The following is a 14401-nucleotide window of genomic DNA, read 5'->3' as shown; positions in this document are numbered from 1 at the left end:
TTATCCATTCATATGCCCCTAAATATTAAGTAGTATTGGTGATATTTTTGTAAACATTCATCTAATTTTACTATTTTATAAATAGATTAATGATTTCAAAGTTATTGATACTTTTTTAGGGGTGGGTTGCTCAAGAGTACATTGATTTTTATTGTTAAATAGTAAATTTCAAATTAAATAATATTATAGTTACCCCTTACTTAGTATGGGGTCATTCTCTAGATCAAACATGATAAGTCTCTTAAATCAAATAAAGAGCCTACCCTAAATGTCTATTATAAATAATTAAAAAATTAAAATAATTCAGATTAAATCAAATAATTACTTGCTAAAAATTACTGGATTAAGTAAATAATATCAACAATCAGTTATTTCTAGAAATAATTAATAATAATAACAATCATCAAATACTTAATTAAGTAAATAATAGAAAACAAAATAACAATCATCAGATATCATTAATGTTTATTCAAAGTGAGGCCCATAATAATTACCGAATACAGTAATTAAACCTTAAATAAGAATCAATATTTATTAATAGTAATTAAAATTATTAAACCAAATCATTAATGCTATTACATTAATAATTATACTTGGTTGAAAAAAATTATTTTAAGTAAATATTTAAATAATTACAAATTTAGTTAATATTATTACTATATAACAAAAAATTTAAATTAAATACTAAAATAAATTAATAATAATAATAATAATAATAATAATAATAATAATAATAAGAATAAGAATAAGAATAAGAATAAGAATGGTTAAATTAAAGTAATAAATGGTTCAAGTTGAATTTAATGACCCGTATAATTTTGCAGATTTGACATATAAGGGTGAATTTATGTGGATCCGTAGACTGAATGAATGTCTTAAAAGTGGCAATTTATAAACAATAATAAAAAATAGTAATAAAAATCATTAATGTTTATTCATATATATATATATATATATATTAAGTTAATAGGCCTGCCCCGAGGCACTATTGAGTGTGCCACTGTGCCAGGTCTTGAGCTAGCTAGACCAGGGTCCAAATAAAACGAATCTGGGCTAATCTGATTTTTAGCCCAAGCCCAGTTTTAAAACTGCACCACCCAGGTGTTTTGAGTTTAAATGTCAATTTTCAGTTTTTGGTTGAGATTGTTTTGATTAAAAACAGTGATAATTTTTCTACTAGTAACATAAATGGGATTTTGGGGAGAAGTCAAATTGGTGTCCTATGTTGCTCTTAGTTGGTGTCTTACGTGGCAGTGTAGAGATATATTCAGCACATCTCCGCTGTATATTGGGAACATCTTCCCATGATCATCATTTCTAGTATTATGATCCGGAGATGTTCTCAATACTCGACAGGCATGTGCTGTGGGACATTATGGGGCACCCCTTGTGGAGCGCAGATCTGAACTCATATTCTGGTTCATCCCATACCAGCAAAGATATCAAATGGGATTTCTTACAAGAGGGTAGCTGAAATGCAGGGGTTAAGGACTCTGCTAAGTGTTTGAGATGGTGAAGAGCAATGATATAAGTTAACCCATCCATAAGTTTGAGAGTTCGGAATAGCTAATATGACTATGTGAAGGAGGCGGGGGGGGGGGGGGGGGGCTTTGAAACTATCATAATTTCCTCTCAGAATTTCGACCTTGAAACCAATACCCAATATGCTCTTATTTGTTTCCTCAAGTTCTGGACCAGAAAAAATGCTACCATTGCACACATACTTAACTAAGATGTTCCTGCACTCAAATCAGGATTCAGGACAACTGAAATGATCAGTTCAAGCACCTATTTTATCATTTCCCTGATACTTAATGGAGGGATGTAATCCTTAGCATTATTCTATGGAATTTGAGGGATCAGTTTGTTTCCAATGCAGGAAGGGATAAGATGGTGTAATTTTTCTTTCATATTTGACAGCACAGTTTTCTGTTGGCATAAATCTTATTTTGAAGGTGTCATTGCTTGGTGTAAGGTCGGGCTCACAAGAGCCAGAACACAGGCTCTCAAGTCTGAGAATGCCAATGGTTAGGTCTGTTTCCTGTCCACCTCTTCCATGACCCTAGATAGCTGCTACCAGCATTGGGTAATGGCCTTTCATGATCTTATTTGAAAATTTCTACATTATAGAAAAATTCTACTCTAGGCTGTATACATTACACCTTTTGTTTGCAAGAATTTCAACCTGGTAGTTTCAGGGTGCAAGATTTAGTGATTTACAGCCCCACACTACTTTTTCAGTACCACTGCAAATCAAGTTTCTGTACTGTAACAAATGAAGCCCATGGTAGTCAGCTAATAACAAGGTTAGTTTATGTTTTCATCATTCTAACAATAAAACAGAGTAGTTTCTGTGCAAATGATTTACACTAATATCAACAAATTGGTTTATCATGAATTCATAATTGGCCAACTGGATACAGAAAACGATTTCATTTTGGAATTTCATTGCATTTGTTCATATAAACTAACCATTAATAATGCATATGATGGGTTCTTTACAAAAGAGATAGTTAAATTAAAAAAAAAAAAAGAAGAGAGAACTCTCATTTCAAGGATTTCAAGAAATGTAATCAGTTCTGTTTTTTCAGTAACATTCCAGTAATATCTCCACTTAGATGATATACTATGGCTTCAAATGTTATGAAAACTAAGGAGAATTGATTTCACATTTGAGCTTCCAGACACACCTAAGTTTCCTTACTAGGATTAAGCATTCCCAAAACCTTATTTCTTCCTTTGATGACCTCCTCAAACGCATCACTTACTATAGAATCAAACATGTCAATGCCCTCCTTGAGAGCTGAAGATCTTTTCTTCAGCAAATCAACACCCTTCAAAAACTTATCCCCATCCTCAACAACTCCCTCTGCAACTTGAGCTTTGAGATCAGCAACCACGCTTTCAATCATCACATTCTCAGCCAAAACCAGCCTTGGATCCTCCCCGGGCTTCGGAATCATCTCATGGAAACATGACACCAGTGTCTTAATCGACTGCATCAATGACTTCAATTGAGAAATTTCATTAGGAACTCCCTCATCCATGTTGATTAAAACTGGGGTGACAATTGCAGAAACAAGAAGCAAAGATATTACGATCATGGCACTCTTGGCAGCAAATATAACAGGATTTGCACCATTCTTACGCTTAAATTTGTATTTGGGTACTACCAATTCATCCAATCTCACATCTCTTGGCTTCTCATTACCATAAAGTTTCTTACTATCTCTTTCCAATCTTTCAACTTCAATTCTATTAATTGCAACACCAGAATCACACAATTTTCTGACTGTGAAATCAACCATCATTCTGTACCTATTGATCCCGGAGATTGCTGATTTCAACAAGTTACAGAAGTCTAACAGCATTACAGTCACCTTCATGTATTGATCCAACCAATCTTCACCATCCAGTGAGATGGGTAGTCTGGATCTCTCGATGAGCAGAAGCAGCTCGATATGTATCTTCTTCAAGACACTCATGGCTTCCATGGACCACCGAAGAGAGACAGCCCCAGTAGCTAAAGATTGCTGAAGTTTCTTCACATCTGCTGAAACAGAGGAACAGAACTTATCAACATCCTCATTCTTCAGGGAACATGAGTTCCCCCCAACTCCAAGCTGGAGTGGAAGAAGAGATGTCCGAAACAGCCTTTCCATGTGTTCAAAAGATTCTACACTTTCATTGCCTTCTGATCAATAGCCATTAGAGATCTTCTACAGAAAAGCAACATAGAATTAATGCAGAAGAGAGCTAGAGAGGGATAATTGAAAATGATAAAAAATCTGAGATGGGCTCTTCTTAGGCTAGGTGGCATATAACTACATTAGAGAGGAGAGAATGCGTGAAGCTCTGGAACTTCTTGCACAGATAAAAGAATACAAAGGATTAAACAAGAAGATAAGTCACGCCATTCCTTTGCGACATGGAGCAGATATGTCCTTTTCAAGAGAAGGATGGTGTAAAAGTGTAAGCACCAATTAAGGAGATTGTCTAGTGAAGATAACTGGACGACCCAGAAATCCTGCAACGGACACTTCTCACATGGAAAGTCCTGAGACATATGGCCCCCACCAGTCCACCACCAAACTTGTCAAATCTGAGAGATAAGAGTCATCCCTTTCATGGTTGAACTGTGGAGGGATTCCGTATAGGAAAGGAGTACAGACGAGCCGTCCAGAAATTAACCATTCTTTTCTGCTCAATTTCCTCTGAAATATCTTTGATGCTAGAAAAGTGAAAGAGAGAGGATGCTGCAAGCAACGTGAACTAGAAAGGGTTAGCGTGAATCCCTGTTGCAATTTTAAAAATCCTTAACTGTACTTTTATTTGGCAAATTGCTTGTAGCTCAAACATGTCTAAGCTTAGCTTGACAAGGAAAGCATTTGACTTATGAGCCCTTAAAAATCAAAATCCTTTTGCTCTCAATTTTTTGACAGTCATCAATCATCAGTTTTATGGGTATAATCTGAGCATAAAATTGATTTAATCCAGGTTAGTTAACTGCAATTCTGGCTAATTAGGGTTCACTACCAATGGCTAATTGCTTTGGATTAATTAAGGGAATAATTGAAGGACATGATTATATTGAATTATTTTAGTACTTAATTCACAAGAAGAGAATTTTAGTGAGACACTGAGACCCACCACAACTAGTGGTATTTTTCTGATTTAAGTCAGATCAATTAACTCTAATTTTGGTGTAGTAGGGCCACTGTTTTCAATCAATTGTTGACCTGGCTGGTCGGACCAGTGGTCCAATGTCCTGGTCACAATCCCAGTTTGGGCCAACTTCTAATCCACTTTGTTACAAAAACCTGTTGGCCCAGTAAATGACTCGTTGACCCAGTTGATTGAACCATTGAACTGTATAATAGCCCATTTAGTGTGTTACTGAATTTTAATGTTTTTCTCTTTTTGAAAACTTTTTGCGCTGATGAGATCATGAGTTGACCCATAGATCCAGATGGTTGGAATCATGAGTTGACCCATTGATTCGGATGGTTGAACCACTGACCAAGTGGGAACAACATCTACAGTTGTTAGACCGGTGGGTGGGTTAAATTTGCAATCGATTGATTATATATTTCAAGACTTAATTCCACAAGGTGATACGATCGATTACTTCAATCCACTTTATGCCCCAATGCGAATTTTAGTGAGAACTACAAGTCTACCAGTCTTCTTCAGTTTTGAGATGAGAATTGGATGCTTGTTTGGGTTTGGAAGTTAGTTGAAACCTTTCTTCGCTGGAAAGCAAAGCTAAGAAATATCAGGAAGAAAATTAAAAGAAAAAGCTTTGACAGTTTGTTTTTTTTTTTAGATGAAGAGAACAAAAAAAGCTTTGACTGTTAAGGGTATCTGTCTGCTTAGGTATTAAATCTTTTTGGCTGTCATAGAAGTTAGATTAAGAAGGAAATCACGAAATCCTTTAGGCTAAAGAATAAGAGCTTCGTTTGGATAAGGTTTTGTTTTTGAGATTTGGAATGTTGGAAGCAAAATTGAGCAAAAGAATGTTTCAAGCGTTTGGTAAGAGATCTTTTTCAAAAACATAACAGTTTGATGCTAATACATTTTTTAATTCTTAAAGCCCAAATCCTAAATTGGGGTTTTGTGCTTTTGGACTTTAAGAATACATATCCTCTAATTTTTCGAAACACAGCCTTTGTTTTTGGATATCCAAACACAACCTAAAACTTTACATACATCATCCATCTACATGACCAATGGTTCATTTACTTCATTATTCAACAAACATCAACTCGATCGCATCAGGGATTGCTGGAAGGAAACTTGGCATAGCAACCACAGATGCACCAACTGCTAATAAACATATGAGCATAGTGTTTGATCATGACTGACCCTTGAAACACTAAATTGAGCAACTAGGGGAGAACTTTGACTGGTTTAGTAAACCTTTGGAATTACTGATTTAAATCGAAATCATTGATAAAATTAGGGTAATAATGCAAAATTTCCCTTTATTTTTCAATATTCCTCTTCAACCTGCCTTAACTTTACAAAACCTCCAAAGATACCCTGTCAGAGATTTAATGTTAAGAGATGAACAGTTTTACAAATTTACTATACTACCCCTCTATTTGAGCTTTCCAAAATCAAAATTGTCTCCATTTGGAAATCGATAACAGTTCTATTTTACCCCAACAACTGCTTTTTCGACAAAAATCGTTGATTTAGTAAATAAATCACTGACTCAAGTGGTCAAACCATCGATCCGGACAATGATTTTTTATCTTTTCTTATTTTTTTTTATTTTTTAAACCTGAATATATCATCCATTCAAATTGGACAATCGAACCATTCAACCCAGGCATTGATCCCAAAATGATTCCCTATCTGCTTTGGTTTTAAAAACCTTGGTGTGCATGTAGTAATGGATGGATACATATAATAAGTCAACATTATTTTATCAAATTTAATTTTTATTAACTGCATCACCAAAACTATACAAATATCTTTTTATATAATATAAATATATATATGATTTAAAAACCAAAATCAATAAAAAAAGGACCCAAAGTTAATTTTTTTCCAATATTTCATTTCTTGAAAGAAGGGTCTTCCAATTTCTAAATGCAAAAAAGGGTAGACAGGGCTGTACCCGATGTACCCTCCTAAGACCCCAAATAACTGGAATTAACATTCGATAATATCACTTATATTATATGAGAAAACTCTGCTTCCCATCCAAAGCATGAATCAAGGGATATTTTAGACAAAACACATATTTGAGAAGTAATTTGTGATTGCCAAGTGCACATGGTAGGGCCATCTGCCATCACAAGTTTTGGATCATCTGTTCTTGGATGGATCCTTCCAGTGATGTCTCAATCCTTGAAACATGCAATCACTGAGCCACACTTCACCTTATTTTATTTGATCCAGCTGTCTATTTCTGTTGATTTCGAAATCTTCTTCCAACTGGAGCAATCTACACTTTCCCTAGTACGTTACGTTTGGCAGCTTAGATGGCAGCCCAGAAGGCACTTACATGTTTGTCATATCACACTCTTCTGCAATGTTGTCAGATTCAGGTCAGACCGGATGGTTGAACCAGTGAACCGATGATAGGTGAATTTTTGTTATGGTTTTTGTTGATTCAGTTTGGGTTGTGAATGGATAATATGTTTTTGCTGACGGTAGTTGTTTTTATTTTTAGGGAAAATTTCTGAGTAGTACGCTGTATTTTTGGCCTAGTGCCACTTTGATCCCTTAATTTTAAAAGGCCACAATTTAATACCCGAACCATCAAAATATGTCAATCAAGTACCTGTTATTAATCAATCCATTAACTAGCTGTTATGTGACATTTGAAAAAACACAAATGCCCTTTGAGTGTCATCTAATTTTCTTTATCAACCATCCGCATGTTGATAAAAACAGAACAGTCTCAAATCCTTGCATCTGCTATTCAAGAAAGTTGGGGTTACGTCTAGGGGTGTCAACTGGACTGGATTTGGTCCAATCCGATCCAGTTCAATATGAGTCCATTATAAATGGACCAGGTCCAATCCAATCCAATGAATGTTTTGGGCCAATTTGGACCGGTCCAATTTAATGTCTGGATCGTCCAATCTGTTCAAATTCCTTTTGATTTAGATTGGTTTCAACCTAAACCCGGTCCATTGACACATATTTTCTTATCTTATATCAATGGACCAGATATTGGCTTAATCTAACCCAATTCCATATAAATTTATTACAAACGGACTAGGTCCAATCCAATCTAATAAATATTTTAGACCAGATTGGTCCACTCCAATATATCTTGTTGGTCCATCTAATCCGTCCAAATTGATTTTGGACTGGATGAGGTCCAATCCAAAACCAGTCCATTGACACCCTTAGTTACGTTTCAGTGGGCATTCTAGTGACTCTAACTTTCTTAAATAGAAGAGGCAAGGATTTGAGACTGGTCATTTTTTGTCAATATTTGAATGGTTGATATGGAGAATTAGATGACACTTGAAGGGTATTTATGTTTTGTCAAATAGCACTTAATGGCTGGTTAACGAGCTAGTTAATAGTAGATACTAAATTGATACGTTTTGAAAGTTTGAATACTAAATTGTCACATTTTAAAGTTTGAGGATGAAAGTGGCACTAGACTAAAATTACAAGGTACTAATATGGCATTTTCCCTTATTTTTAAAGGTAAAATCAGGCATGTTATTGAATGCCTCCTTTTAAAATGTGGCTGGATTCGATTCAAATCCAACCAACCTGATTACTACTCTAGAGTCGATGATGAAGTCTAACCACTGGTTAAACCAATAGAACTATTATGACTCAGCGAGATTTCTAGTCTTTCATCGACTCTGGTTCTGACGACACTGCTCTTAGATGCCAAGTTTGAGTCTCTTGGTCCACCATATGGAAGAAGAAAGCTCTCTAATTGGGTGGGCTTTGCTGGTCCAAGTCCACAAGATTGCTTATTTGGTGAACAGTCTAAATTAACCAGCTCATTGTTTCTTTCCTTGGTTCAAAGTTGAAACTTGAGAAGGTTATGGGTTTCGTGTGATATTTTCTTTTGAAAAAATTAAAAAGAAAATTTCTCTCATGTTACTATCTACTTGCGTGCAGGAGTGAAGATTGTCACGGAAATGCTATTACAACAAGAAACAGCTAACGTGAGCCTTGGGTTTCAGTTAAGAAGCTTCTTCGTGTTTTTTTCTTTTATGAATGGATGGGTTAGTGAAGTCATTTTCCGGTTTTTGTATGCAATTGATCTAAGATCTATTGCTTGCATGTAGGGGTGTCAACGGATCGGGTTTTAAATGAGCTGATTCATCCCAAATCCGACAAAAAAACTGAAAAAAGCACACCAGCCTGAACCTAGAAAAAGGATAAGGTAATCCGATTTGTCCTGTCCCATCCCACGTGTAATATATTTATACTAAACAATCCTATCTATACTATTTATAAAAGAACAATGTCCTTTTTTTTCTGGAATTAGAATTTTCATTAGACACTTTCTATCCCTTTGTCTAAGCATATAATGGGCATAAAGAGGGTATATATGTCCTTTACTCTCACTTTAGAAATTGTCCACTTATAACCTTTCAGAAATTGTCCACTTCTAACTATTCAGAAATTGTTCATAAATTATAAATAGTTTTATCTTAGAAATATTGTCAAGTGCAAATGCACACACATGTTTACTAGTACATATAAATATCTCAATGTTGCATTGTCGAGAGATTGGGTTTAGTATGGATTCACCCAAACCAAGCCTTGGGGCCAAAATGGGTTTTGGGTATAGATAGGATTATAGTATTAGGTTAAATCCGATCCTTCCTAACCTGTATATTGTTGGAAGGCATATGAACTTATATAATAGATATTAAACGTAATAGTATTTTGAATTTTATGTGAAGGATATAAATAGTTTGTATTTTTTACATGTTTTAATCAAATAATTGAAAATTTTAATGTTTGTTTAGACTATTTTATTTATTTGTTGCATATATGACAATAAATAACAAAAAATTATATATGGATTCCGAACCCAACCCACCAATCTGACCCACCCTTTCCTCAAATGTGACGAGGTAGGATTGGGAAGGGTTTTGAATTCTCATGTGTGGGGAAGATTCGAATTTTGAAAATCCAACCTATTATGGGATTTGATAAGGTATAAATTGAGAGATCTAAGGATGTGGGTAAGATGTAGAATTTATAAAACGCTTCACAAATCCGCCCTTTTGCCATCCCTAACAGCAATTAGGAAGTTGTGGTACTTCAAGTCAACCATTTATTGCAAGTTGGGCCGTCTCAGCTTGCCAGCCATTTGTTAGCCCAAATTAAGCCCAGAAAGGTCCAAGAAGCCACAGAGCTTGGCCCGAGCAGAGTTGGCTCTGGGTGAGAAGTCACATGCCTGCAAGACCATTTGAGGTGATAAACTGGCCATCCGTCTGACCTTCCACCTCAAATGTCTGTGACAAAATACACGAGACATTGATGAAGGTGTGGGTTTGGATGACCCAACTTCAGAATCAGCTTGGGCAGGCATAACCTGGACCCATAACATACACTTCATACACTTCAGGATAAGGAATCAAGCGTTCAACAAACCGAAACTCCGCTCGATGACACTTCTCAATGAGGCATAGGCATTATTGAAGTAATTTTCTTTTGTTGTAGGACATTTTCCTTTTTGAAAATCAGGCAAATGGTATAGTGTATTACGGTACGGTGCCATGTGTCCAATCATGTTGGGGTACACAAAATCAACAACATAATACTACCTGTGAATGAGAATGGGAATAGGAATATTATTTTTTGCGTGAATTCAGATAATACACCAAAATATTGCAATGTATGCACATACCCTATGGTGGATGCGGGAAATTATATTTTGAATTATGTGCGACTTCTGCAAATATGTGGTAGTCGTGTGTGGTCCCCTCCCATCTAGCAAAGACAAATGTAAACTGCATGTTGAAACCACGTGCGACCATTACATTTTGTGTATAAGGCCCTTTTCTATGCCATTACGTGTCTACTTATCAATAGGAACCATTGCAGATATGTATGTCCCATTAATAGCCCCCATGCAGTTCTACAAAAAAAAATCCAATAGCTTTTAGTGTCCATCTATGATGTAGTTTTAAAATGGGCTCATAGCATACAAATGTTACCTTAAATATGGCCAATATTTTGGATTCTAGAGGATGTGTGGATGGACATTGTTGAAGTTGGGGGGGACATATTACTGATAATGAAAGTTTAACTATCACCATCAGCATGCCATTGAAAAAGTTACAAGTTGTCTCGCCAGAATGTTGGAACTCGAAGGGTATTTGTGTCTTTTTCAAATGCCACTTAATGGTTGGTTAACAACTAGTTAATAGCAAGTACTGGATTGTTAGGTTTTGAAAGCTCGAGTACTGAATTTTTGTATTTTAAAGTTCGAGGACCAAAGTGGCACTAGCCCCAAAGTACAAGGTACTAATTGGGAATTTTCCTTACAATATAATCAAACACAAAATTCCATCAACCATTATTTAGATTATGCAAATTAATCAACATAAAATAATTAACACAACCAAAGAATCACAACATTATCATTTTTATCTTTGAAATAAAAAAAAAATCAGGTTTGAGCAAAATATTGCAAGATAATCAACATAAAATAATTAACACAACCATATATGCTTCAATAAATCACAACATTGTCGTTTTTATCTCTGAAAAAAAATCAGTTTTGAGCAAAATATTGCAAAATAATCAACATAATATAATTAACACAATCATGCATGCTTCAAAAAATAACAATATTGTCATTTTTTTCTTTGGAAATAAAAAAATGGTTTTGAGCAAAATATTGCACTAAAAATAATTATAAAGCAAAGACGAGGGAGTTGGATGACTGACCTGAATGTCGCCGACAATTGTATAGTGAGAATGCATGAAACCCCAAAAAAACCAGATCTAGTAATGAACATTACGAAGAGGGTTCCAAGCGTTTAAAACCTCAAAAAAACCAAAAATATTCATGAAAACATGTTCAACATCAGTCCAAATGTGAAACCAACCTGGTTGCCAATGAGTTTCTAGTTTGTTTGATGGTTGCCGATCGCTCCCAAAATAGGTGCCAATTCTGGTATGCTCGACCCTATTCAAATGAGGAAGAGGAGGGTTTAAGGAGCTGTGGGGGTATTCTGGTCATTTAAAAAAATTAGGTAGGGACTAAATCATCCCAAAATCTTCAAATGTCCATTTATTTAACAAGTGCTTAAAAAATTTGCTTTTTTAATAACCACTTCTTTACAAATTAAGCACTTTTCTAGTACTTTTTTACCAAACACGCACAAGTGCTTAGTTTCCACTACTTAATGTGTGGTCCCAAACTTTTATTAAGTACTTGTAAAAAAGTACCTATTACAAGTAAAATCAAATAGGGCCTTAAGCACTTATTTTTAACATAAACACTCCCAAACATGGCCTTAGAATGAATAGGAAGCAAGATGATGTAGACCCCACTTTGTATGAAGGAGAATTTAGGTAGGAAGAAGGTGGCCCAAACTTTGCGTCAATATTTGAGATGAGTGTAAATCATAGCTACAAATAAACTGATGCAAGACTGAACTGGATGCACTCGACCAAAAGAAAAACAAAATACAAAGAAATGGATGCAAAAATTGTATCCCTTTCAAATTTTCATGAGTACTGTGAATACAAATTTGTATAGTATAAATACATACAAAATAATATAAAATACAAGTTTTGCATTCTCTATATTTGTATTTTTACTTTTAGCAAAATGAAACCTTAAAGAACTTCCCCTCAACTCCCTTATTTTTTTGTCAGACCAAGTACAGCCTAATTGAACTTTGGCTGTGTTTGGTTGCAGTGCAAATAAATTTGTATTGATGCAAAATTATAACAGTGCAAATTATTGGGTGTAAATTCTGACCTATTTTTATTTTAAATTTTAGCTTATTTTGTTTGATTACAGTACAAATGAAGTAAATTAAGACATAAAACAAAATAAAGAAAACTCAAAGCAAAATTAAATAAGAATTTGCATTTCTTTTTCATTTGCAATCCCTTACATTTGTATTAATATAAATAAAACTGCACTGGCTGGGGTAAACTCGAACTGTTGCCCAATTTTGAATTTTCTGATAAAGACGTATTCATATTAGAAGGTGGCGAAGACAGTTTTGCTTTGCCATAAAGAAAAGTGTATGAGTCTATATCACCCAATGGTCCTGGCTATCCAGTTTCCTGGGAAGAATAGATTTGAAAAAGACCTAGGTTTTGTTTGTTTTTCGCACAAAATTGCCCATTTTAGGCTTGAATATGTTCTCAAGCTTGTCATAGCTCTTAGATTTTAGCATTTCACCGAGCAATTTATCTTTATTATATGATGTTGATGCTCGCCTTGGCCTCGCATCAAGATAACCATCCAAAATTTTTGAATGCATTCATTTTTCTCTCTCCACTCTCCTCTTTTCTCGTCCTCAGTCGTAATAATAAAATTAAGGGGTTTGGCATTTTTGATTTGGGTGGTTAGTTTTTCTCCATTTTCTCATAGTTATATTTTTGCTTAGGTATCTAAACCAAACAACTCAACTTGTCAAACCAGTTGGACCGGTCCACTCTAATTCTTGGTTTAATGCCTATTCTGCTTTCAAAAATATTTCTCTCAAAAAACATACCCATTTCATTTAAATGAAAACCTATTTCAAGCACGCATGCACAACCACGATTATTATTTTCCTATTAGAAAACTATATTAATTCTTTTTAAAACATTTATTGGGATCAATATAAATAAATAAATCTAAGTGCTTGTTTGATTTCCATGAATAGGGGCTTGGAATCGGAATTAGAATGGCCCATTCTGATTCTGACTGTTTTGTTGGGCGGAATCTGAATCCCATTCCTATTCATGGTGGAACGGCATTCTCCCATTTGAGGAAAATGAGATTCCATTTCAATTGACTTCAATTTCGATTCCAATTTCTGTCTGAACCAAACAAGTTATGGGAATAGATCATTTCGATTCCAGTTCCAATTTCAACTACAAACCAAATGGACCCTAAATTAATAAAAAATGAAGAATTTTAACAAATGAATATATGCAACTAGTTAGATGGTGATGGAGATCAGAAATAATCAAAATATGATATTTCATGCATCTAAACTACATCACAAAGAATTGAGAGGAAAAGAAAGGAATTTCTAGGAAATCCAGTGATGAGGGGTAATTTGGTCCTCCAATGATATCACGACGTATGCTAATTCAAAATAGTAGACTGACATCTTGGCACCACGTAAGCGGATCCCATGAGCAATTTGGACACTTAACAACCCCAGGAGCACTTCGGCACCACGTAAGCGAACCTAGGTCATCATCTTGTCGGTGCACACTGAACTCTTCAGCTTGGCCAGATCAAGTAAAGACAGGCGCCTATCCCGAACTCTTCTCTCTCCTTCAAAAAGTTGGGCAAAGTCTTGAAGTCCTTGGCAGCTTGAACCTCGACAACACGGATGTCGTCGAGAAGTTTTCCTTGAAATTTGGCAAGCTCAGCCTCCTCTCATAACTTGTAGCCTTTGGCTTCTAGCTTGTTGGTCAACTTCTCAATGGTGCTCACCAGATCGGTATTGTGACTTCGTTCTTGGATAATCTCAACCTTCAGTTCATGGATAAGACGGCTAGCTCGTTCTAGGCGAGATCGGTACTTCGTCACCTCCTCCTCAAGAACTTGGGCTCTAGCAATTCCCCTCTTGACCTGCCCTAGCAGTGGATGGGCCATGGTGTTCACCTAAAAAATGGTGTATCAACAACAAGCTAAAATTTGGCTAAGCATGAAGGAAGAGGTTGGGTACATACCACTAGGAGGCAGCACATAAACTTCTCGCCTAAT

The 14401-nt window shown here is 35.4% G+C and overlaps 1 protein-coding gene across 1 annotated transcript; it reads right to left on the bottom strand.

Annotated features, from left to right (window-relative positions):
* Window positions 1-2690: 2690 nt before the first annotated feature.
* LOC148852488 (protein BPS1, chloroplastic-like) lies at window positions 2691-3662 on the bottom strand. The gene has a single exon (XM_088945805.1). It carries the CDS (start codon window positions 3660-3662, stop codon window positions 2691-2693), a length of 972 nt encoding a protein of 323 aa, XP_088801931.1.
* Between the last annotated feature and the right edge of the window lie 10739 nt (window positions 3663-14401).

The sequence above is a fragment of the Nelumbo lutea genome, chromosome 5 (assembly GCF_056320005.1).
Source record: "Nelumbo lutea isolate HS-2025 chromosome 5, American lotus-T2T, whole genome shotgun sequence".
NCBI lineage: Eukaryota > Viridiplantae > Streptophyta > Magnoliopsida > Proteales > Nelumbonaceae > Nelumbo > Nelumbo lutea.
This window is presented reverse-complemented; position numbering and strand designations above follow the sequence as displayed.

What these genes read in the sequence shown, in the direction of transcription:
- LOC148852488 (XM_088945805.1), bottom strand. Translation starts at nt 3,662, where the DNA reads ATGGAAAGGCTGTTTCGGACATCTCTTCTTCCACTCCAGCTTGGAGTT.